Source organism: Aulostomus chinensis, chromosome 4, assembly GCF_037954235.1.
Source record: "Aulostomus chinensis isolate RoL2024-O1b breed Wild chromosome 4, RoL_Achi_v1.0, whole genome shotgun sequence".
NCBI lineage: Eukaryota > Metazoa > Chordata > Actinopteri > Syngnathiformes > Aulostomidae > Aulostomus > Aulostomus chinensis.
This window is the reverse complement of record NC_141323.1, coordinates 16,037,075-16,064,238: the sequence shown is the minus strand read 5'-3', so window position 1 is coordinate 16,064,238 and position 27,164 is coordinate 16,037,075. Positions and strand designations below refer to the sequence as shown.

Here is a 27,164-nt window from a genome sequence, read left to right as displayed (position 1 = left end):
TTGTCTTTTCTGGTTTGTCTTCAACCTAGAGATACACGGACTTGAATTACCAGCTCTACCAACCAGTCCAGTTCTAGGTTACGGCCATGTTTTTCCAGACTCCTGATATTCTTGATGTAGTGCAGACTTTTATTGATGATTAGGGACACAGGATATTGGATTTTTTTTTGTTGGCGATATCAGATATACCCATATTTGACAACTGATTTGGCTCATAGCTGACAATTTCCAATATTATCTGTATTAAAAAAAAGTTTATTTAATATCAATATTTGTCACATACTTAAAAACAAATGAAAAAGTTGAATTTGAAAGAGTGAAATTTTTCATTTCTATCATAGTTGGAAAAGCCCAGAGTTTATTTGTTGCTTCATGATGAACAACATCAAGCAAAAAGGAGGAAACTAATCTTGATTTGCTGAGCTGATATTCTTATCGGTCATAAGACCAACATCAGGATATTGGAGAACATATAAATATCTCCTGATACCAATGATGCGCAGATATCATCACGCAGCTCTAAAATTACTTGAATGAGTTGGTCTTTTTTTTTGTAGAATTTGGTGGGAAAACAAACTTTTGGGTTAAATATGAAGAAATTCATATTTAGATACTGAAGATATTGCATTCAAAATCATGGGATAGACGGACACAGCTGTCACCAGGAAGACAAACTTTGAGATGATCCCATTTTTTACTGAAGTTACTGATGCATCGGGGTAATTTAGCATAAATTGACCTGTTGACTAATTAAGGATTTATTTGAGTTTAATGAGTCTACACAGGAACTGACTGTCTACTCATTAAATCACGTTAATCAGGGAAGGATTCATACTGGCTAAATGACGGGAAGGTAGTCAACAGATGGAAGTACTGTGTGTTGCAAGTTAAAGAAATACAACACAACAGTAGTAATCAATTTCATCAAAAACGGATTGTTGAAGATGAATTCAAACTGTTCAGTCTGTTTCTTTCTTTCTTATCATCCAACAAAGAGGGAAACATGAATCCAGAAATCTCACGCTTACATCAGCGTTCTACTATCCATGTACAGCTGCTCCCCTTTTCTTTACTGCCATTGTCCCTGAGTGGCAGAACATGTGTGTGCGCTGACATTGAACATGCCTCTCCTCCAACAACAGAACCCCAGGAACCCAACAACAATGACTGACAACACGCAACCCTGCCTACACTGCTGTGAAGTTTCAATTACTGGTGGACTAGCTGGTTGGCTGCTGCCAGTCACTCTGACAGGGAAGGGAGTGACTGCTGGTAGAAAATCTTGAAGGACAACAGCTCCCACCAGGGTGGCTTTAACCACATAGGAACGCTGCTACACTTGACATGACTGAGATTTACAGTCAGCGTTACCGTGGGGCAAAACTTCCTTCTTAGTTCAACTACACAATGCACAAGGTTCTAAGTGTATTTGATGCTTGAAAACCAACGTTGCTCAGTGACCTCTTGGATCCATACACTGAGAGCTGTTTCTCCACTCTACTAATCCCTCCATTACGTGTAATATCACTGAACTGAGTGTCGTAGGAGAAAATGAGGTCCTGAGAGCAAGATGACTTCTGATGCTTCTCAACATCGGGATCCTCCGCATACATTCATAATCTTATTTGTATCGAATCGGTTTTGGAATCATGCGAGTGTTTATGTTCTGGGATTCTGTTGATCTGCTTTACACCTGTGACATTTCCAGCACATCTGGCCACGCGGAGGTTCCGACCTTTTCTTTCCTGATCTGAGGGTCGAGGGAGCTTTGTACAGATTGTAAAGCCCGTCAAGGCAAATTCTGATTTGTGATTTCAGGCTTTACAAATACATTTTGATTGACTGATTCTTGGAAAACCATCAGATTAGTAAAGACATTGGGAAATCAGCTTCTAAATATTATGCTCCACACAAATGGAATTGCATTCAAAATATAATCAAATTTGATGAACTAATTCTTGTTTAGCTGACACAGCCAACTGTGATTGAGTTTTTTTTTTAATTAAACTTTTAAATATTTGTCAATGTATTCTTTTGACGGCACGGCTCGGAGGTAGAGTGGCCGTCTAGCAATCAAAGGGTCGCTGGTTCGATCCTCACTTCCCCTGGTGACCATCTCCAAGTACCCTTGAGCCCCTAATCGCTCCTGATGGCCCTGTGACGGACTGGTGACCCGTCCAGGGTGAACCCCGCCTCTCGCCCAATGTCAGCTGGGATAGGCTCCAGCCGCCCCCCACCCCCATCCCCCGACCCTTAACGGACAAGCAGTATCGAAAATGGATGCATGAATATGTAATTCACTGAATTTAATGACAAGCTACTTGGTTTACCTAGCGAACATTGTACTTGTACATGACGATGAGGCGGCTATTCCTTTCACCAATCTAATAAGGCAAACTAAAAGTGGTTTACCTCTCCATAAAAATGCCGCATAAATATGATATGAATCGGAGAAAAGATATATTAAGAAAACCACAACGAGCTGAGAGAAAAATCAATAACATCTCAAATATTCTGTCCACAGTCTAAACCCATGTCTTAGGGCAATACTCCAGCATGGGTATAATTGTAATTGGTGGGCTGACGGTTACAGAGGTAACGGCTATTATAGGTGAGCATGGGGAGGCATAACTGTTCACAGCAGAGCTCTCAGTGTGCGTGAAGAAAGGGAGGGGATGTATGGGGTCCTGGCTGCTCACCGTGACCTGGATCATAATGAGGTGGGGGACTAATCAATAGCACGCTGAAGAGAAAACACAAGAACTGCTCGCACAGACAAACGTTTTTCAGTGGCCGTGAACACGGAGAGTACAGTTAAGGTCAAGTAATGTTCCATTAAAATACACTCAAGTACAATAAATGTATCAATTCTTATTAACAGAGAAATACTTGATCTCCTCAATCAAAGAGATCAGCTTTCTTTGGGAAAACAAGTACAGAAACAAGAACAAAAAATCGACATGATTCACGATGTTCAATTTCAAAAATGGAAGCATCCATGTAACTACAATTACTACAAAGTAGAGTTTACCTTCATTATATTTAAACAGCCAATATTCCTCTTGAGATATACCCGGCAACTCTAACTTGCCTTGACAGTCTTTAAGACATTAGTACTTTGTATAACTGCAACAATAAATCCATTCATCAAATAGCTGATTAAAAGCCAGGATGATTGATTAACTGCTTCAGTGAAGCAAAAGTGTCCAGATTCCAGACTCATCTATATAAGGACTTGAGCTACTTTTTGTCACCTACAACAACTTAAACATTCGATTTCTCAAATTGTCTTCACATTTTATCAGTTTCACAGTTTACAATCCAGATCCGGATTAAAACTGCACCTCAACAGTTATGATGCTTTTTGCTTACAGGGTGAAAGAAACTCATGCAAAATGATTATTTTCTCAGGGAACTAACAGTTCAGGTAATGCATGACATTTTAACAAGCGCAGGAAAAAGGAACTGTGGAAATCGCCTCTATCAGCCATCAGATTATGTGCTTAGTACAGCAAATCCCAACCTCTCCCTGGAGCGCTTTCTCAATCAACGTATTGATTTTGCCCAGCAATCAGAACCAGTTTCATCCTCCAATTATTGATGCTTATGTGTTTTACAACAATGTAAATTTAATTTGTTGCCTAACCCATGCAGAGCCTTGTAGTTGATGTTGCTAAATGCTCGAGTTCTCAGGATGTCTTCGCAGTCAGAGATGTTTTAAACAGAAAAGTCAATTCATAGTTGAAAATACAGAGTGGAAGAGTCTGACTTGACCTCTGTCCACTGATAACCCGTTGGATTCTATCCAGATTGCAGCATGCAACGGAGAAATGCAATCGGGTTATTATCACACAGTTTGAAACAGTAAAATTCTCGCTAGCATAATGATTCTTGAATTACAAGTTAAGCAAAAAAATAAATTAAAAAAAATCACCTCAACTTTCATGAAAAGTAGAAGAAAAGACAGACTGTGTGTGTGTGTGTGTGTGTGCGTGTGTGATGCAGTACTGTAGTTTCAAAAGCTGCTTCGAGCCCCAGGTTAGGCTTAGGGCTAAAACCAAAACCCTTATAAGACTATGGGAGGGACATTTCTCTTAAGTACAAGGACTCTTGTCTCCGGTGGGTCCATAAGACATACCCACCCAAGAACCCACTCATATATCAGACATACAAATTAGGCGTTTCGTTCTCGCCTGTCCTCACTCTTCCTGTCTCCTCCCCTCATTTGTCCCGTCTCCTTCGATGTGAAAAACAGCACAAATTAAATTACCAAAAACCTTTGACTGAAACACCTTGATTCACTGATGGTGAAGAGGGCAAACACCTCACATCTGGCGTCTTTCCTCCATCACCATCTCTCCTGCTCTCTCTCTCTCTCTTCAACAACCTCTCCTTTTTCTTTCGATTTGATCGCCGTTCCATATGAGGGACCCCTCATACACTTGTCCTGCGGCGTTGAATCACGTAAACACTCCTCTTATTCTCACTCTCTCTCTCTCTCTCTCTAAAAAAAAGATTCATTTTTCTATTACGGGCGATGAGCGTGCTAAATGAGCTATATAATCAATAGCATAGGTTTGTAAACACCAGCTCCACTCCAGGGAAAATGTGTTTTCTTCTTTATAACAATAAACCGCTTGTGTGTATGGCGCCAAACGGTCATAAGACAATGTTTACAAGGGCAAAGTACAGGAAATAAAAGACGTAAGCAGCCAAAAATGAAGGTGGATTTCCATTATGTTGTAGAATGAGGAGGAAAAGACATGAAAAAGGACAAAAATATTGGATTACAAGATGTGAATATGGCACAGATTTACTTCCTTAACATTATTCAAAATGAGCACGAAATGTCCTCGGTTTCTTTTCTTAAAGTATACTATGATGTGAAATCAGAAAAAGTTATTCTGCGTGTGAGCGGTGGGTCAAGACGGTAAAGAATTACTGCTCAAAATGATACTCTCCCACTCAGAGCTCTGACATTTGTCAGCGCAATGGGCATGACCCGTCGATTACAGTAAATAGATTCACTTCTGTCTGTCTCTGCGATAAACCAGCAGCATGTGTACATAAAATGAGGGACAGTCTTCTTGTAAAAAACTGCTCTCAGCGTGTCTGCACTCGCAAGGTCATTCAGTTAAAACGTCTGTCTGTTTCATACAGATTTATGTGTCTAAATGTTAGAATGAATGAAACGATTCGTTTAGAAAAGCAGTTGGTGCTTCCATGTGTCACTGTTGTTGGTGGATGGACTCACAAAGAGCTGAGCGCGGAGCTTCTCGTCTTCAGTGGCGATCCTCTCCCGTATAACAGCCTGCTGGAGGCTCTCCTGGGCCGCTGCCCGCTCCGCGGACAGAATCCGGGAAACTTCATCCTGGACTTGACGCTTGGCCTCAGCCTCAGTATGAGCTGACGTGCGAGCCTTCTCTGCCTCTAGCCTTGGGAGCGGACAGCAGGATAACATTAGTCAACACTAAATATAACAAAGTAATAATACAAATAATACATGAGGACAACAGGACTATGATTTGTTATTCACTGGCGGTTTTTCCCTTACGGACATCTCAATAATGCATCTGGTAGCTAACATTTGTATGTTAAAAGTTATGTTGTCTACAGTTTGTTCCATAGTTCAGTCTTTGGGGTTCCTGGGTACCATGCAGTATATCTTTATGAACCTCCAGCACTACAAGCAAACAGCGTCCCCTCACCCAGGGATGGCCATATTTACTCCTGAACATCTCTGGAGGAAAAGTTCCATAAACTATTTGTTCATTCTAAGCTATCAAAACCAAGTGCTGACAAGTTTCTAGCACTGACAAAAGTACTGATCGACAAAGATTCTTTATAATCTGGAACAGCACATTCATTTTCCACCACGACCAGCCATTCACTTTTTCATTCTCTCAGACAGTGAATTGATACAAACACACACCGCTGCAGCACTGTACTGACACAGCCTTGCATCCTCTCACTCACTCGTGGCCCTGTGTGTCTTATTTCATTTACTCCTGTTTAATCTTGATAAAAGGTACCAAGTGTCAAAAGAGTTTTGGTGGGCAAAGACCACATAACGAGGGTTGTTTAGAGATACTTTCCACTGAGGGAAAACGATCACAGAAAGGCAAAGGACAAAAAGCAAGCATGTGGTGGTGATTACCTTTCATTTGCACTCATTTACAGTAGCAGCATTTGCGACAACATCTGTGAAAAATTTACAAATGTCGGTACCGGACACTTGAGCAATAACCTCAAGGTTTTCTTATTGCTCGAGATCTAATATGTTAAATAGATCTTTAATTTCCTGTACCGTTTACAACTCACCATAGGTGAGGGAGAGAAACAACATTTTGATTTTGTGACAGTTCATATTCACTCAGGGGCACTTTTGTGTTTTCATCAATGTCTTGACGACAGGCCAGGAGGTTGGTTGACCTTTCATTTCTTTACGGCCTGATGTAGCTGAAATGCATTTAAATGACGGACTTAAACCGTATAAAATGACCTTATTAACCTCAGCCAGTGAAAAGAAACAGCAAACATCTTTAGTGAACCATCATAGTATCATTTGCGTTTAAAGCCTAAAAACCCATGTTGATACGCCTTTTGTGCTGCATGCTTCAGTGTTGCAGCACGTCCCGAAAGGATTTAAAAAGGTCACAAATGCAATTACAGTGCTAATGAAGCACCAATATAAGCTAATATACTTGTATATTGATTCTTACCCCTCATGTCAGATTCATCCATACACATGTCCTTGTAAGGAGAAGACAACATTGACAAGTAATGATCAAACAACACTGGGGATTAACAAAAAAAAGTTTAAAAACGATATCAAATAGCACCTCTCAGGGAGTTCAAATTAATATGTGTTATTAAATGTGATTTGATTATCAATATTTAATTAGACAAGAAACGGTTACTTCCCAAATTGAGACTCATCCATCCAATAAAAGTGTGATATAGACAGCAGCAGTACGCTCTCTGCAGACACAAGATCACCATTTGAACCCTGTCACTGGGTTCTCATAGTTACCTAGCAACGCGCTCCCAATGCAGCGACTATGTGCTTGATTAGAGAATAGGAGGAGGAACGTCCCTGAAACCCTGAAAAGTCTTCCTCTGCCAGTGGTGACAAGGTAAAATAAACACAGAACAGACGGCTCGAGTGCATGAGTGAATTATGACGGACTGAATGAAGAGGATCTCAAGGAATGGAGAGAAGAGTACAGGGAGCAAATTCCTACACATAAATGAGCTATTCCTGATGTACGAGTTGTTAACGAGGTCTAATTCATGTATGCAGTCAACCTGGAAACACTTTCATACACATGATTCATTACACTATACACGCACTAATTATTTCCAATACACATCTGAAACCACACGTGATTTGACAGAATATCCCCTCTTGGTTGTGCGGCCCTGAATTCACAGACGTGAAATTTGTGAGCGAAAGGTTTGATGACTAAAAGGAACACAGCTTTCCCTTTCCTTGCCATCCATGGCTGAGCAGCCCTTGAGTGAGGTAACTATCCACCTGACCCTGGTGCTGCAGCTGAAGGTATAGCACTGCTCCGGTGTATTCTACGATAGGTCAAATTAAGAGTCCAAATTTCCCCCTGGAGATAATCTCTAGATTATGTAGAGTATGTCACTTTTTCTTTCCTCCCCTGACACATTCATGAATCAATGTGAAGGATTTTTATCTTTTATTCTACTGAATAAATCTAATTTATATCTTGACTGACCCGTGAATAAACCCCAAGATTTAACCAGTGATGAATCATGATGGACAGACTGATCACTGTACCATATTGCACCATATGGCTTCCAGAAGATGATAGGCAGATCCAAAAAAACAGAAAATAAAAAAAAATCATCTGTGATGTGTTAAAGCTGCCATTTGCCCTGCAATACCACTAAATGTCATAGAACGCAGTGAAGTACAAGATGAGATGGGGAGACATGGGGGGAAAAACAAAAAAAAAGGAGAGAGAGAGAGATAGAGAGAGTGGGAGAGAGGGAGGAAGGAGCGAGTGGGCAGTGGCAACATGACATGTTTGGCCCTGAGGAAGTGAAGCAAAGAGGGAGTGAGGCAGAGTGGAGAAGAAGGAGATGGAGGGAGACGGAGAGAGACCAGCCATGTCCAGTCTCACAGTCCACTGGGCTGCACACGTCAGCACACTCCATCCATCATCGGGCTTGGATTCTCACACACACACACACACACACACACACACACACACACACACACACACGACACACAGAACGAGCCTCCTAATGGCCTTTTACATTCACCATTTCCTCACAATCCACGCCTCTGTGCATGCGCTGCTATTGCACCTAAGCTACCTTTACTCAAGAAGCTTTGGCTGTTCCTGCTACTGTGCATGAGGGAGGAGAGGATGCAGGATTTAGCTGGCATGGGCATCAGTTGACTTTCTGTAGTATGGAAAAAAGGGGGGGGGGGGTGATATCCAGCTGATACAGTTTGGAACTTTAACATGAGCTTCACTCAATAAATTACTAACCAGGGAAGTGCTGTTCATGAGCAGATGTTAAAACCTGTTTTTTATTGATTTGATGGAGGATTAAAACAAGCACAGTTGAGCCAGTCTCATTTTCTCATAAACTAATAGTTATTACCAAAGTATTTCTTATGGCGTTAAATACGTATGAAAAGCATCTCTCGTTTAGGTATCAATCGTGTCATACGTTATGACAGCAAGTGTGGAAAAGCAGAAGAAAAAAATAGGCAATCCAGCAAAGAGGGTCTTTCAACTGACACCCCCATAAGTGCTAGCCCAAGCAAATACTGCTATCACTAGCTGGATGCTATCTGTCTGCTTCAACTCTATTGCTTTCCAGTCATTATTGGCCTATCCCAGGGATATTGGACACATTTGTCTTTTGACTGAAGAAGAGTGACAGTGTGTAGAAAAGGGGAGCTTTGAGATGGCGAGAATGGCCGGGTATATAAAAAAAAATGTTGGAGGGGGGGGGGAGCACCAGGTGGGGCAACACTTAAGTCAAGTCCACCAAGGAAGGTGTTACATTTCTTTTAGTGGAGCTATCCAGCGAGTCCTGTTAAGTACTGTGAGAGCATCTGGCTGACTAATAAATGATGCAGTAGCAATATGGAATAGGAGAGTTGAGCAGGTGATAATGTAGTTAGAATAGGATGAAGTTAAAGTTTGAAAGTTCACAAGCATTCCAAATAAAGTTCAAACAGAGCATTCAGGTTCAAACTAAGAATTCAATGAAGAGAAACAAGAAAAACTGCCATGGTAAATGATGGGATACTACAACATAAGTTAGCCAAGAGATGTGGATGCCTTTCAACCTCATTTCTCTGATTATGGAGGTCCAGATTACTATAAAGATGGCATCTGAAGAGGACAGCTGCTGAGCAGTCAATGTGTGTTGATGGGTAAAGCCAGCTGATACGACTTTCAGCCTCTGAGTTGGGGGGGCTCTCGACAAGGAAAGAGGTGACAGGGCACTTCTAATCAGCTTGCCTGCTCATCATCGTAAGCTTATGAGACATCCAGGAAACCACGCAGCTTTGAGGTGGTTTTGTAACTGATTACTCAGATGAAGCACGATCAGCTAGGGGTGTGCTACCAATGTGTCTTTGCCCTGGATCGCTGTTGGCACATGGGCCGCTGGTGGTATCATAGGTCAACACTGGTGAGAGATGTCAGGGATGAACGATCCAGACCTCAGTTTGGGCATCTCTTGCCTGAGGGATACACAGTTGGCAGCAGGAATTGGATGCACGTTGGTCACCGTTTACCTGCCAGATATCAGGAAACATGGTGTAGATGCTCGAGTGGAACACACCAGGTCTGGACTTGGTTCCAAGTTTCCAAGCCAGACACCCTTCACCAGCCTCAGCAAGCACAAAGCGGAGATGTAGTCGGAGAGGAACAAGTATCAAAACAAAGAACTCTTTGAATTAATGTCCTCGACCCCCCCCCCCCGCACCATTTACCTTTTGTCTCTCTATTCAACTCTTCACCCTTTAATGCTTACAGTTATCTACCTGTCATCAACACAAGATGTGTTTCGATACAGTCTGCCAGGCAGGATGGAGTCTGACGGAACTGCAGGCTCGACCCAAGTGCCTCGAAACAAAGGCATTTAAAGGCCCTATGCAATATTGATGTTTGGAATAATGTCGCTGAATGCTGCCTATGAATATTTTATGAAGCTATGCACTCTCCCTGACACACATGCGCTCACACATAAACACACATGCACCACACCTGATTGTGGCTGCTATGAAATGCTGTGAAGGAGTTAAAATTAAGTGTGTGAGAAACAAAAATATAAAAGATAACTGTCATGATAGTACGGTCATGCCTGGTCAGTGGCATATGGACAGAAGTGAATATCACCGTCAATCTCACTGCTCTGGTTCTCTCTTCAAATATCAGATATGGTGCATACGCCAAAGCCAGTGGTTGTTCTACTTTGCAGTGGAGATGGATCAGTTGGGATAATTCTGTGTAGCTACTGGGATGTCTTATGGAGCTTAAAGTGTTATGATATTAGACACTACTTCAACTGAACTACCTCCAACTGCTGTTTCTACTTTAAAAAACATCAGCTTGAGTAGAATGGCATCAAGAGGTATTTACAGTTCAAATAAATCACACAAAAAAGAAACAATTAGCTATCTAATTCAAGCTTAATTACCCATGAAGGACAAAAATCAAGGGAAAAAAAAAAATCAGCATTTCAACAAAATTAGACAGACAAAATATTCTGTTTCCAAAACGCTACCAGTGGGGTATGAAGACCGAAGTTACAGCAGAAAGAAGGTGCAGTCGGCCCTGGTGAAATCAAGGCGTTAAGAGAAGGTCAGTTGTTTCACTCGAATGTCTGAGATGCAATTACAGTGTACTGCACAACCTGACACACACTACTCCAGTACACGCTGAAATAATCGACAAAAGTATGAAAACAACTAACCTTTAAGTTTTAGTGCTGGACACTCAAGTGTATTGTATTTCACACACAGAAAGAGAGATTACGAGAGAGGTAGAAGGACTCAGTGAAGGACAGAAAGAGGAAAGGGATAAGGAATAAAGAAATGAGGCAGGAAGCCTGGAACAAAGAAAAGAACAAAATCGAATGTTGACAAAGGATGACTTAGGTTGGTGTAGGAAAGACAGGATGGTCTAAGTTTTGTCCTCCTTTTCTATGCACCGTTCTGCTCGGATGCCTGACAGAGAGGCGGCGGAGGCAGATCTGCTCACTGCAGCTGCTTCTTGCAACAAACGAGTTTAGGCTGCACCCTAATGGACTCCTCTCTGAGCCTTTACTTCACTTCCACTCGAGCAAAACATGCAAAGCCAGGTCTCTGGAGTTCATTTATGGCTTGAGAGGTTAAAAAAAAAAAAAAAGAATAAAAAAACAAATCCTGAACAAATTCAAGGCAAGACAAGTTCACCATAATAACATATTTCTAAACCAAGGCAATTCAAGGGGCTTAACTAAAATATAAAATGTATAAAGACAAGATGTAAAAGCGTATGGTAGAATGAAATAAATTTTGAATCAATTGAAAAATTAAAAGTAAAGAAAATAAGCTAAAATAGCATAATACAGATGAAACAAGAGAGTAAAAGTTATGGTTCAGTACAGGATATTGATCAAAGGCCTCAAATGGGATTTAATTCAATGCAGCACCTAACAGAAATGTCTTCAGCCTTGATTTAAAGTACTTGAGAGTAACAGCAGACCTGCGGTTCTTTGGGAGTTTGTTCCAGATATGTGAAGCATAAAAATTGATTCTCCATGTTTAGTTTTGACTCTGGGGGCAAAAAGTAGACCTTTCCTAAACAACCTGAGAGGTCTGGAGGGTTCATAATACAGTAGAAGAAAGACATCAGGAAGAAAACCCCAGCACATTCAATCAATTTGTTCAATGCAGCTATTCAGCACTTGCATGAGATTTTAATCCTAATATAGTTAGTTATTTAAATGTGTCGTCTGCTTAACTATGTCACATATTTTGTCTTGTCCCATAATCTGAGATTTAGGGGGCACGATTGTAGTTAAACCGGAAGAGGCCCCAAAATGGAGCCTTGGGGCACTCCTAATGTGTTTTGTCTCCTCAGATGTGTAATTACAGAGGAGTCTCCTACGGTGACAGAAAGTCCCAACCACTTTTTATGTTGTGCTGTCACAATGTCAGATCAAAACACTTGTTTAATACAAGATAATTTTCATCTACTTCGACAAATGTGCTGGAGTTTAATAGGAGCCTGGAATTTTTTCATTCATGATTTTGTCTAGGTTGTTCATGTGGTTTGACTACTATAATTTGTGTTTATTCATGGTCAGTCTTAATTTGGATCACTGCCCCTCTTTTGAGGTAGAGCAGAGGAGAGTGAAAAAAAATACACTAAATGTTTAAATTTTTTGAATTAACACAAAGCAAGATAAATGGGTTGTAGAAGCTGATAATTATTGAACTTATTTTGTGGTACTTTCTAAAGATTTGCTTAACTTTATGGAATTGTCCGGTATTTGAAAGGCATACATGTGAAAAGAAATGATTCATGTTCATTTTCAAATATCTCAAACATTTTGGACTAAATTTGTCTCTTTTTTTTTTTTTTTAAGGGGGGTTTATCTTTGTGTCATTCCAATAAATGAGCAAGTAAAGATTCAACAACAACCTCAATGAGCATCTATTTGGTTTGAGCATGACCTTCAGATTCTGGCTCCATGTACAGTATCTCATGTGTTTTTACGAGACTGTTGCAGTGACCTGAGGGTTCACTTATTCTTTCACTTCCCCGTGCTCAAGCTGTGCAGCAGATTCACTGCAGGGCTCTGTAACTAGTGGGGTGCTGTGCAGTCTTGTTAGCAGAGCTTTGATATATACCCACACAAACACAAAAAATATTTTACCTTTCTGCAATTTTTGCAGAAAGAGCGACCCAGTTTTCTCCAAGAGTCTTTATACGCAACAAATGACACACTCACTGTGTCATGTTTGCATTCAACAACCAATAACTCCCTGCAGACACTGCATCCACTGAAGGTGTGTAAAATATCACTGCAGTTTAATTAATTTGACAACATATAAGTGGGAAATGTAGTGTTTTTGTCATGTAAAATTCAAAGCAAAGTCACCTTTATCTCTCAATATCAGCAAATAGAAAAGTTCAGCAGTGGAGGAAGACATATTCAGTCCTGGGAGATGCTGTTTTTGTGTAGCAAAGAAACTCCTATATCCTTTTAAAACATTTTCAGCTCTTACACAAAAATCTACAAATTTGATGCATTATGCAGTGTATTGTGCAATATTCTATGCAGTCAAATACACTTATAAATCCTCAATGTCAGTGGTGTTTTCAAAACACCACTTCTGATATCCTATTCGTCTGAGGTGTCCAGAAGCATGGTCATGTTAGGTTTGAACTGTGTAGGAGACACAAATGGAACTGAATCAAGCCAGGAATTGAGCTCTGGAAGAAGTTGTAGTGAAGATGATATTGATGAAACTCGTGAAAATTGTTAATATCTCCAACATTTCCATGATATGTTGATTAAGGCAGGAGAGTCCGCAACAGACTGATCCCCTTAAGTGCTCCACTTTATGACACTGGTGGCAATTAAACTTTATGAGCCTTTACTCTGAGGGCAATTTTTGTTTTATTTCCATTTAATATATATTCATATGTTCCTTTACTTGAACCTGGATGTACTGAACAGTTTACATTTAGGGCCCTTTCACACCTGCCTCATTTGGTCGGGACTTTTTTTGTTTGATCTGAACCAAAATTACAAGCGTTGAGCATCCCCTACACTACAATCTGGACCACTGTTGGACCAAACAATTGGATTCTGGTCCTCCTGGACAGTCTGGACAAATTTTTATTTCCTCACGTAAGAACATCACAGACTTTATGCAGCATAAAATTCAATATAGACTGCAAAAAAAAAAGGGTTATTATGTTATTATGAAAGGGAATGCTGTCGCTGGCTAAAGGTGGGACAATGAAGCTCTGGCTGGACACAGAGAGGAGAAGGGAGGCTGCAGGGGGAGAATTACAACAAAAACTTACTGTATAAGTACCAATAAAAGAGCCAATCAATACATGATTTCATTACTACCCTCTCTTTTTGCATTTCTTTTGCGAGTAATAATAGCAACGTAACGTTATGTAATTTTAGAACTGTTAAAGCAATCGTAATATGCTACTGACAAAAATATCCCATCACTAATTTCCTTTATAATATATGAACAGCCTATAGGACTGTGTGTCATTTAAAATAGGAAGAATGAGAGCACACTAAATAGAGCTAAAGAAAAATAAGAACTTATCTAGTAATTCAAAGCGAAGTCAACTGACTACAGGTGAGAGAGCACCCCTAACCAGCATGAGGCTGAACACTGCACCATTCAGCCATCTATCCATCCATCCATCGTTAACGTACGTTCGCATAATGGGACAGGAAAAAACTCATTTGTTATGCTTCTGTTCAATGCAAAAATGCTTCTCCAACTAGCAGTGTCCAAAAATGTAATAAATATGAAGATATAGTTCTCTAATCACAGTTCAGAGTGGGTTGTTTCATCTCTGACTCAAGCACAGTTGTCCTCATGAAAGTAATTGAAGCCTAGATTGTCTCCAATGGTCAGATTGGGACAATGGGTGACAACAACTAATAAAATCTCCACATAAATGCAGAAATTAGCATTTAATCATACAACCGACAAGTCAAATATTAGATATTTCAATGCAAACTACACACAGCGCGTCAGCAAAAGTGACTTGTATTATCCTCACGTAAATGTCTTCTTTTAGGTTTATCATAACATTTTATCCTGGGCATCTCAAGAAGAAAAAATTTACCAACTGATACAGATAATCCCAAAACGCAAGGACAGGAAATAGGTTAATATTAAATGTGATACGAATATGCATAATACACAGATACACAGAGGTACCAGCTAACTGATGATTGCCCACACGATCACGTCTGTCCTCCTATTTGAAAACAGCAGCTGCGCCAAGCAAAAACGAAAAATGGAGGGTTTGAAAGGCAACATGATGTCCATTAATTGTAAGGAGGGCGTAATTTTGAAGCATTTTCACCTGTGATTAGACATCAATAAATGAGCTGCAGGAAGCAGTTACGTTAAAAAAAACAAGACAGCCAAGAAAAAAAAGAAATGATTTCACAAAACCACTTGGTAATTCTTTTTTTTTTTTTTTTTTTTTTAAATGAGCCTCAAAAACCAGGTTAATCAATAGGCTAACACTCCTCCTAAATGTTGAAAGCTTGTGGTTTGTTTGTTTTTTATCCTCCCACCCCACCCCCGAAAATGCAAAAGGGTGCATTTGGCGGCTAATCACAGTTGTTCATTCACCGGGGTCTGCTCGACGTGAGCAAGGTCTATTAAAGAAGGGGAGCAACACGATTATTGGACATTACGCCGTGTGCACCTGCTTCTTTATGGTCAAAAGGAAGACGAGAGGAGAAGAGAGGAGAATATGCTCCTCACATGAAAAGTGTGTTTCTTCATCAGGCAGGGCTAATGGATCACCCACTCAACAACCAGGAAATTACCTCAGGATAGCGCCCTCCTTTCACAGGCATGATTAATTGATCCGTAGAGAACGAGAGAAGAAGTCAAGAAGCAGAGAAAGATGGAGGGGGAAAGTGCTGATGTGCTTCGGAAAAGAAGTAGATTGAAAACGCAGTGGGGATCGGAAAGACTGATGCTGACCTTTATGACTATTAATTAACGTGGAAAATGGTCACACCTGGGTTTTCTACTGCAATTCTGGATCGAGAATTGGAACTAGCACAGCGTCCTGGCACAATCTGTTGCGATCCAAAGAATGAAGACAGGAAGAGAGAGGGGGAACAGTCAGCATAGCCAAAAAAAAAAAAAATCTTAAATCCAACTCCAAAAAATATTTGTGCAAGTTCATAAACCAAAACTATGGGGTTTGTTTTTGTTTTTTTGGGGTCCCTACAGCAGTTTATATGTGCAACGTGTGTGTGGGTGTGTGTGCATGGGACTCACCAGGCCTGCAACTCTTGCTCTGCCTTGGACCTCTCCTGCTCCAGGCCTTTATACAGCTCGTCAGTGATCTTTCTCCTCAGGGCCTCTTCGTCAACTGGGGACAAAACCAGAAGAGAAGCAGCGTCAAGTTAGAACTGTCTATTCCACCTTAACTGAACTTTCATCCTGACCTAAAAACATGGAAAAAGAATGGTCAGTATTTACATATTTTGTGACACCGGAATTTATTTAAATGATGTTGTTCACAAGGATAGTTCTACCTTTTTTCCACTGCATATGCATATATATATATATATATATATATATATATATATATATATATATATATATATATATATATATATATATATATATATGCATATATATATATATATATATATATATATATATATATATATATATATATATATATATATATATATATATATATATATATATATATATATATATATACATACATACACACACACACACACACACGCACACACACGCACACTTAGAACCTGGCTAAACCTGCTAAAATAAATAGCTGAGTAACCCCTTTTCCATTGTGACTAGACCAGTTCTCTTTTCTGTTTTGTTTTGGGTTTTTTTGTTTCCTGGAGTGTCACATTTGTGATGTACAACAATAAACAATCTGGTGGGATGCAGCATGGAGGGCAGTGCCATGTCTAATCCAGGGTCATTTCACCTGGGAGTGAATGCCAACAAACTCCAGTGCAGGAAAAAGACAGAATTTCACAGGCGTTATTTAGCATTGTTTTTTTTCCCCACCAGTGGAAAAGGACTTTTGAGTACTCGTGTTTTAGTTCGATTTAACTGAATCTAGGCGCAGTTCAACTACTGGTGGGCGCTCATCAGAACAGTAATTGTACCCGGCTACGAAGTGAACCAAAACACGGAGGGACGTGGGCTGTCTGTGCATGGCGTTTGTTCGGATGCAATGCTGTGCAACGTGACAGGGAGAGAACCGACTTTAGACATCTGCTGAAATACTGACACCAGGACTGAAGAGTTCACACTTGTCAGGGCCTAACTTTTGACCAGTAAGAAAGAGCTCAATGCGCATATGCTCCATTATAAAAACAAAACAAACAAGAAACCCTCAGCAAGTTTTTTTTTTTTTATTTGGTCAACTTGAACTTGTGCACTAGAGCTACTTAGGAAATGAAGCAAACATATCAACGTCGGCGTGATTCGGTCTGGTTAAACGGACAATACTTGTGAAAGAGGACGATTTTAAAGAGTGAAATACACAAGGTTTTTTTTTTGCGGTTTTGGTTGTTTAAAACCAGCAAGGACACACATCATAAAGGACCTTGTATGTTAGGGAATTTCTCCCGAGCGTACACACACACACACACACACACACACACATATACACACCTATCCTCAAATCCCAGCACAGCACAACCTTATCTGCCTATATTCATGTCAGGGACATTATATATGCGCGACTCCATGTCCTCACGGGTCTATCTTGGCAGGTAATTAAGCATGAAAGTAAAGATGCCAGTCGGCGACCAGGCCAAAACGTGCTCTGAAGGCAGAAGCGCCCTGCGGTGTGCTGCGGCAGTGCAATTCGTTGAGGGAGAAAGTATCTGTGTGTGTCAAGATTACTCTCTCACTGCATTAGTTAGATGGGATAATCCCTATTGTCAGAGGCTATTATTACCCGCTAACGTGTGGTAACAGTGGGATGAGTAAAGAAGACACAAACACCTTAAATGTTAAAAGACCTCATTTTTGCAAAAAGTCTTTAAACAACGTCACCGTTTCTAAGCTTGGGGGAAAAAAAAAACGGTACTTTTTTTCGCTAATAAATTGCAATCATTTCTAATAGTGAGGTGGTTACCAATCCCAAGCCCAGAGTCTGTTGTCATCTTACAAATGTATTCAAAGGCTTTTTAAATAGAACTGGAGAGACCAACTCAAAAACACGATGGAGAAGTTACTTTTTGATTAAAAAAAAAAAGAAAATGTAATTAAGTGCGAAATTCTTAACTTTAAACTGGAATCTTCTTTTGCGGTGTCCTTTCAACCTTCCTGAAACAATTCGACTCATCTAAGTCAACTTTCTGGTGAAAAAAAACCCCAACATCCCTGGAACTATTTTCGGTGGATTTCTTGAAAGGTATTGCCTGGCCTGAGCCTCAGGCTAGCCGGGATGTTATCACCTAAAAATCTAATGGTTCCATGAAATACTTCAGATTGTTATTTTCTTCATCACTATGTGCAGAATTTGCTTTCGGTGCTGTCGAACTGATGAATGTCGGTTCCCCAGAGAGCTGCTTTTAATGCAACTGGTGTCATGTATATATAAAATCTTGTCTCATTAACATTTATCTCTGCCTCCACCTTCTGTCATTTTAGTCCTCTTCACCTCCCTCGCCAGCTTTATCACACCCACACTCCTCATAATTTGCTCTAGTGTCCTTACCTGCTTATACAAACAAAAACCAGAGCACAGTAAAAGCTTTCTCTAGTTTTCCACCTTCTATACTCTCCTCTGCAGCAGATACAGCATAAGACCACGGCTTCAATAGAAACGCTGGGGCAAACAGGCGAGGTGATTGACAGGTAGCACTGGTAGTTTGGTGTCAGTGCTGTAGGTCAAAGATACAGAGTGTCTTTTATAGCCGGTGTTTCCAAAAACCTATTTGGTATTGAGGAACACAGTCAGATGAAAGATTTGCTCCAAGCCACAAGCATCACTGTGTACTTAACTGACAGGTTCGTGTCCTCTACTGTGATAAAGAAACTTGTGATGAACTTGCACAATCTTGAACTGAAGCTACACTTTAACTCAAGCGGTCCAACTCTGTCATCATGAACTTTTCCTATCAGGTGAGACAGGCATTTCAACATCAACTGCCCTTTCAAATATCCCCTATTTACACTTTAAATATATACCCTTTGCCCGTGCTCTATGAAAAGTAAAATTGTAAAAAAGTTCTCAGAGTTCATGCAAGCCGACTCCTCATTTATCACCACATCCTTGCCGCGCCTGTGGAGAGAAGCTTCCGATAGCTAGCGGGCCCACAGGGTCAGCCGGAGAACAGCTTCTGATATGATAAACACTCTCTGGGGTCCTTGAAAGAGGCTGGTGAGGGTCAGAGACAATTCCAGATCGACAGAGCCTGTGTCAATCCTGAGTAGGACATGTAAATGTTAAAAAGATTAAAAACTCATCATCTTTTTAGACATGCCCCCCCCCCTTCCTCCCTTTCCCACCAATCACTAAACCCTGTGGAAAAAAAAAAAAACATACAGGAGAAGGAGAGGCGGCGGAGCACAGGCTATTGGCGGTGGAGATAATAGACGAAGGCAAATTGCATTTCTCATCAGAACTTTCATTAACCCCAGGACCCGCGTGGAAGGCATAATCTGTAACATTACCACTTCCTCACGTTTCTTGCTTGCGCCTAGTTGAGTCACCGCACACCTTTCACGATGCTCAAATAGAAAAAAAGAAGAAGGAAAAAAAAAAAAAACAGCAGCGAGCTCCCAGCCGTGGCAGACAGGTGCCCTTTCTGATTTTATTCACACTCCTGCTAATCCAATCTCATGTTATGGAATAGAAATCTCACTGATTGTTTCACATTTTCACATGAAAAATCAAAAGAAAGTGACATTTTTCACGAGTTGGAAATATAACATTTCCTTTTCTTTTGTCACTCTCTTCTTCCTCTGTTCTGTCTTTTCTGTGACTGGGAGACATCTTTAAGCAGGCTATTAGTCCAGTGTGGTGTGTGGGCTCTGGCATATGAATATTTATAGCACATGAGGTGTAGGAGGTTCAACCTTGACTACGGTGTAATCAGCACACATACTGACTCAGGCCATGATTTAGAGACAGCCAACCCAGCTAAGAGCCTCGCTCGGAACCCGTGGACAAACATAATCAATGTCCACCTCATTAAGGTCGTAGCCTCTCAGATTGAGATGAAGACTGAAACTTTTTAACAAGATTCACATTTCATTACACATTTTTTTTTTTTTTTTTACTTCTAAAAAGAACACGGTACAATTTGTCGAAACTTTCAAGGAGAGTAGATGTAGGGCCTTGGTGACAGAGCTGGAAAATGTTAGTTTGATTCCAAAAGAAATCCAGAAAAACAAAGGTTTAATTCAAAGAGACAGTTCACTCAAAAATAAAAATGGAGTCGTTATCTTCTCCACATCATGGAGGATGATGGAAGGCCTCACCCAAAGCCATAAAAGTGTGCTGAGGCCACTACATTCTGAGTTTGTTGTCATTTAACGCCATGTATTCGAAGCAAAAAAGGAAGAAAATTCTTCATCCAACCCTCCATCGGGATGACGATCAGTAGACAATGACTGAATTTTCACTTTCAGGTGAATTCTGCCTTTTACAACTTAATTACCAGACAGAGAATTTGCTATGCTGGTGTCTCACCACTGGTCCAACCGCAGTTGCTGTTCTGACAACTTAGTTAATTTAAATATAACTAAACATTCTATTAAAAACTTTTTTTGAATCCAACATCTTTATTATATCAAAAATGTAAGGCCCAATCAATGTCTTACAAGAGCCAATACACACACCCACATACAATCCCCAAAAAGCAGATACACTTCAGTGCACACAAAAAAGAGCATGAAGAGAAAGCCTATTCTCTGCTCTCTTTAATCTGTATGTAAAAATATTGCAATACTCATTGTTATACAGACAGAGGAATATTGGACATGAAAATTCCCTGTCCTTCAAGATAAGTTTCAAACCAGTATCCATAGCTGATGACTTGAAGGGGAGAGGAAGAGCAAAATTTCAGCATCTGTTAAAAAAATGAAGTGAGCTGGAACAGCATTAACCTTCTCGTCTTGAAACAAACTAGTGCAAAAACTCGAGGAATAAATTACCTCAATATGAAAGCTGACAGAGCTACAAACAATGCTGTGGTGATAAACGATTGCATTCTGTTCGTCATCCAGTGGTGATTCTGATATGCTCAGAACAAAAAAAGTAAGTCCCTAAGGAAGCACTCAGTGTCATGCCGAGGGAGGGCCACATAAAAATGTAACACACGCACACACACACACGAACCCACCCACCTCCTTCCCTAACTGAGGCCTGGCGATTTGTTGTGTGAAACTGCAGAGGTGTCGTTTTAATCACTGGAGTCAGTGTGGCGTGGCATAAGTTGGCCTTTTTTAATTACCTCACTGATTGAGCACAGTCAAGGATGGGGAAGCCTGCCCACACCCTGGATGCCAACCTCCAAAGACCCTGCACCCACAGCCCAGTTTGTACTGTGTAGTAATGAGCAGCTAACATTCAAATGTCCTCTGCCGAATATGTCAAGAGAGAGAAACAATGAGCAGACTAAACTTTACTTGGAGAGGGAGAAAAGGGAACGAGTCATGGTCAGGACACAGCGCAAGCTCCACCTAACGTGGTACAGTCCCAACCTGAGGTAGTTGGTTCAGTCTGTGGCAGTAAAATGTGAACAGTGAACATGCATCTCTTGCAGAAGTCATGTTTTCATGTCCTGCAGGGCTGACAAATGAAAAAGGAGCAGGACACGATCATCTGCAAAACTGAAAAGCATCTTCCAATCTTCCATGTACAAAATAAGAACAAAAATACGACCAAATAAAGGAGTGCTTCAATGTGTTCTTATATAATATTATCAATATGTTAATAATACTTTACGTTTATATTGCACACGTAAAGTAAATGAATGATTTCATGTCTATTTATCGTACAATATGTCGATATAGTAGTTATTGCGACAGGCCTGTACTGTACTGTACTGGTAACTTTTGTTGCTACTCTGGTTTCTGGTCTCTTTTTGTCTCCATAAATAATGATGCCCTTTTTAGGCTTTTTACAGGCTCAGTGTGCGATTTGTGCAAGAATAAAAGAATCAAACTCATTCAAACTTGATGCATTGGAGTTACATAATGATTCTGGACTGACATTAGTAGCATTACAACTGCCACTCACTGGGGAGTGAAATGTTCCACACATCTGATTTGAAAGGCGCAGGCAGGTCTTCAGCCTCTGTGTCTCTCACATTGTATAGCATAGTGTAATTAAGTCAGTTGGATGAGTGCTAACTGACAGAAAGAATGATTCAGTGAAGAACCAATAAATCCCATGAGCTTGTCATCAAACTGTTAATTGTGTTCAATGATCATAATTTCAGTACTGACCAAAATATGAAGTTATAATATTACAATGACAGCTTGAGCACGGCGGTGACAAGAGAGAATGGAGGGGCCACGAACGACAACGTCAATTTATTCCCATTATTACAAGAAAGAATTAACAATTTCACTAACAATTAGGGATGGGCAATGAAGCATAATATCACCAAGGCAACTATGAAGACCCAATTTTAGAATGAAGACTAATTACAATCTGGAAGGAAAGTTAGAGACAAAAAGCTTTAGTTGGCTTAAAAGTAAACACCTACACAATAAACATGATTAAAATTCAATGTAGCTGGACTTCAACTAAATCCCTGGACAGTTCATTCCCACATACCATTTGACTTCTAATTAACTGAAGAAGCATCTCAGGAATGGATAAAAACCAGCTGTTACCACACACACAACTCTGTTTTTATACATTTACTTCTGTCTCCTGTTAGGAGATACAAGTTTGTCCAGCCAAGTCCAGTGGAAACTAAGTGCAAATTCTGAGAATGAGCGTTTTTCCGGAACCTTTTCAAAGTTTAACTCAAAAAGCATTAAGTGAGTTCTCATGAAACCCCATCACACATTCTTGGTAGGCTTGTCTATGCCTTAAAATCAATTCTGCCACCATTGCCCCTGGAAAGATTAAATCAATAACATATTACGGAGCAACATGCTTTACAAAACTATAAATTCTGCAGCTACAACTGCTTCCACCAGCGTGTGTGACATGTGTTACAAGTGCTTGTTTTCAGCAAGAACTCACCGGTTGGTGCAGCAGGAGGTGGCGGGACTGGATTGGACTCAGGCGCTGCGACTGGCTCAGGGACAGGGACAGGAGCAGAGAGGACAGTCTCCACTGAGGGCTGGGGAGGAGGTGCAACTGGTTCACAAGGAGCAGTATATTCAGGGAGGGGAGGTGCAGCAAATGGCTCAGGAGGTAGGGCCGGTTGCTCAAAAACAGGAGGGGAAGCGATGGGTTCTGATTCAGAGGGATGGCAAACAGCGATGGGTTCAATCTGGACAGGGAGGGGAGGTAGGAGGGGTTCAGCTGAAGGTGGAGGAGGAGCAATGGGTTCAATTACTGCAGAGAAAGGAGGTGATTCAATTACAAGGGGAGGAGGAGGAGGGGGAGGAGCAAGCGGAGTTATCACTTCCACCACAGCCGGGGCAGTGCAAGGGGCGGGAATCAGAGGATCGCTGGGAGCAGTAGGAGGAGGAGGAGGCAAAGTTACTGGGTTAAGAGCAGCAGGAGCAGACATGGCTGGTGCTGTCACAGGCTCAAAAGCAGGAGCAGCAACAGCATTAGCAGTAGCCAGGGGCGATGAGGACGGGACAACCATGTCAATGATGGTGGGTGCTGCTACCTGTTCTGTTTGAGGAGGAGGTGGAGGAGGAGGAGGTGGTGGAGCCACTGCCTCGGTGGCAGGAGGAGCGGGTGGAGGAGGAGCTGGAACCACTGGTTCTACATGGGGAGAAGGAGCAGGAGGGGGAGTCAAGGAGGGGATGGGGTCAAAGGGTGGGGGGACTGGCAGCAGGACAGGTAGGGGGATGACAGGAACCACTGGACTTGGTTTGGTGGGAGCAGGTTGCGGAGGAGTTGCAGGTTCCCTCATACGGTTGATGACATTCTCAGAAAGCTGTGAAAAAAGGAATAAAAGATGGAGGAGCGTCACGATGACGTACAAAACACACATTATCAAACTGCTGTTTGTTAGCAATTCATCTGTGCACAATCACACTGTATCAGAAAGTCGAAGTGTGGTTTTATATTTCTGTACCTCAGAAATCCATACTGTCTACAAAGCTAAGACAAAGCTCTATTCACAATGTATAAGGGGAGAAATGACACAGCAACTCATGCTTTGGTATAATCATGATGGGGGGGTTCTGTGATAACATGTATTCATAGATAATCTATGGTAAATTTATCACAGTATTTGTGTAAACTAAAAGAATCAGTGATATTAAAAAAAGAACAAAATATATAGTTCGAAATGGCGACAGTGCCTGTTTAAATAGAAATATTATTTGGCACTTGTGTCACAAGTGGAAGTACCTTGATATATCACAGTACGGACATTTTTGCCCCACCCCTTCAGTCTATTTACACAACAGCACACCATTGTCATGGCCAGGATTATAACTTGCTGATAGTTAACATTAGCTTCACTTAATGTGCTTTCCAAGTGGGTCACAATAGCCAGAGTTGAGCCAGCTGAAGTCTTATCTGACTAAATCCTCTCAGTCTATATTTAACTGTAACTGGCATTGACACCGAACCTGTGACAAATGCAATAAATTAAATACAAATCAAACATTTCTTTCTACTTTAATATTTTCTATATTAAATTGCATGCCATAGTTTAACATTTTCGATATTAAATTGTATCAAATATGTTTTTCTTTGCTCATGAAGAAACAATTCAGTATTTTTAGGGTTTTTCTACATTTCAAACATGTAGAAAAATGTGGTTTTTTTGTACAAAATCATAAAAACGTTATATCATGATAGTATTGAGGTCAATGAATAGCTATTGGACTAATTAATTGTAATATATCTACAGATCAGATTAAAAAAAAAAAAAAGAATTCAATGCCATGCATCCCGAAATTGAAACGTAAGAAATAATCAGCAAAAGCCTGACTCCAATTCATTCATTCATTCATTGGAGGGATGCGGAGCACGAGACAGGTGACGTCAACGTCAACATTCTCAAAAGGACACAAGTGTCAAAACAGACAAGTTATAACTTTCATTTACCTTTGAAGTGAACGTTTATGTGGAACTTAAAAATAATAATGAAAAGTCAGCAACAGGAATAACTACGTTAGGTAATTGACAAATTAAGCTAACGTTAGCATGGCCACACTAAACATTTCGCCCACTTGTTAGCATAGTATCGACGTTATAGCATTTTTTGCTAGCTAGAACAGCTCTTAGGCAGTCGTGTAACACATGTTTATCAATCACTCAACAGTTTAGTGTGCTCTCTCTCACCCTGATGCCCTTCACCACGGTTATATTGTCGTTCTCGTCCGACTCAAACGACACGCGGCGGGTACTGTTGTTGGCTCCCATTGTCAGACCGCAGGCTGTCACCGAGGCCGAAATCTACATGTAAGAACAAACTCTGACATTCACCGGTGTTTTCTGACAGTTTACTAGCCTCAGAGCTGACAGGGGCCCACACGCCGCTGTTTCCGCACGTCCACACTTCCGTAGTGTGACGTAGCTGAAGAAAGTACGAGGTGGTTGGACAGTAATTTCACAGTTTTATTATTATCAATTTCTATTGGTTAGTGTCTGCATGAGTTCGTGGGACTGGCTTAAAGGACAATTTCCGTTCTTTTTGAATGAGAGGACATATACTACCAGGCTATTTTGAATGCAATAGTAAAATACGTCACTGGATTATTCACATTTATTTTTCAGAATAAAATATCTGAAATAGAATTTTTGGTAACTGCTCTTCAAACCAAATTTTTTCCCAGGCCCTAAATATTAATACAACACAATATACATTAGTTGTAGATAATGTAGCACAATAGAGCAGTTTCAAATGTATAAGATAAATGAAGTAAATTATATATATATATATATATAGAGAGAGAGAGAGAGAGAGAGAGAGAGAGAGAGAGAGAGGGAGAGAGAGAGATTGTTTGATTGATTGATATATGGGGGAGAGAGAGAGAGATTTGCACATAAACGTGCACTTGCCCTTATTTTAGTGTGATTTAATGTTGATACATTTCCTTATATCTATGGATGAATAATGGGGGGGGGATAATTTGTATGTTAAAATATATGTTCACAGTGTAAACAGACTATTATTGTGAAAAGAGAGAGAGAGAGAGAGCCTCTATTCAAAAACAATAAATTGTTTGACATTTTCAAATAATAAAATATGACACCAAGAATGAACATGAGTTTTAATACTGAGTGCTACGTGGACAGTTCTGTGTGCACTCAAATGTCCTGAGGGTTAGTACTGAGCCCCATCAATACAGTCAATAATAAATGTCTGAGAATATACGAATAATTAATTAAAATCAGTGAAAAAGTTTGTCTTTTTAATGTCATTAACTTTCAATTAATGTTGTTGCTTGGACAGGGAGATAATGGGTGAATGAAACAGAAAAGGATAAATTGTGAAAGACAGAGCAATATATTCAAATTGATTTGTAAAAAGCAGAATGAGTTGTCAGCTCTATCAGCTCCTGAACTAGAATTAGAGCTGCAGATAGAATTAAAAAAAAGAAGGGGGAAAAGAGCTAGGAAATAAAGATCCACTTAATTGCCAGTTTCAGTGAACATATTCCAATTACTTCAGATTGGACCAATATCCTGAGATTCACCATCCTCATGTTGTAGAATGGGATCATCTCATTAATTCGCTGCCTGCCTGACTGAAATGATTTCTCTTGGTTCCTTTTTTTTTAATTATTTATTTTGAGGCACACAGTTCACATGTTTCCTGAAAAGAGTCAATTTTCCACCACATGATGCTGTCAAGTTTGTCAAAAAACTGTCTCAGGAAGTTCATCACCTGTTTCCATATCCCACTGCTTTTCTCTGCCTTTACTTGATCATTTTTCTGCAGAGCTCTGATTCCCAATCATCACTTTTCAATCATACCTAAACCACACTGACAAGAGGCTCTCTCTCTATTCACCACAATAGGTACGTTGTTGCTAAATTATTATATTGTATTTACATTGCTGGGGCAAGATCTGGCTGGAGTGTCTTAAAGCTAGAAAAAAATGTACTTTTACAGCGATGAAAATATATGTATATTTCTATCAGCTGAATCCACAGCCCATTCCTGTCATGAGATTACATAATAAAGAATGAGAATGTGCAGCAATGCCCGAGGGCTTCCTTTAAAACGCCTCAGGCCACGTTGAATACCGAGAGTTTAAATAAACACGATTCTTG

The 27,164-nt window shown here is 40.4% G+C and overlaps 1 protein-coding gene across 11 annotated transcripts in view; it reads right to left on the bottom strand.

Moving 5' to 3' along the window:
* The window catches only part of chchd3a (coiled-coil-helix-coiled-coil-helix domain containing 3a), a 148,765-nt gene extending 123,300 nt beyond the window's left edge, over window positions 1–25,465 (bottom strand). For 9 of the 11 annotated variants that reach the window (XM_086202070.1, XM_086202073.1, XM_086202072.1 and 6 more), the window contains exons 1-4: window positions 25,227–25,465; window positions 22,992–23,865; window positions 16,061–16,154; window positions 5,255–5,435 (exon numbers count right to left, since the gene is read on the bottom strand). In XM_086202070.1, the coding sequence (XP_086058196.1) occupies window positions 5,255–5,435; window positions 16,061–16,154; window positions 22,992–23,865; window positions 25,227–25,307 (1,230 nt within the window). In that variant the 5' untranslated portion in view covers window positions 25,308–25,465. The remainder of the gene's footprint in view (window positions 1–5,254; window positions 5,436–16,060; window positions 16,155–22,991; window positions 23,866–25,226) is intronic. The other 2 variants (XM_086202080.1, XM_086202081.1) reach the window with 2 other exon arrangements.
* Between the last annotated feature and the right edge of the window lie 1,699 nt (window positions 25,466–27,164).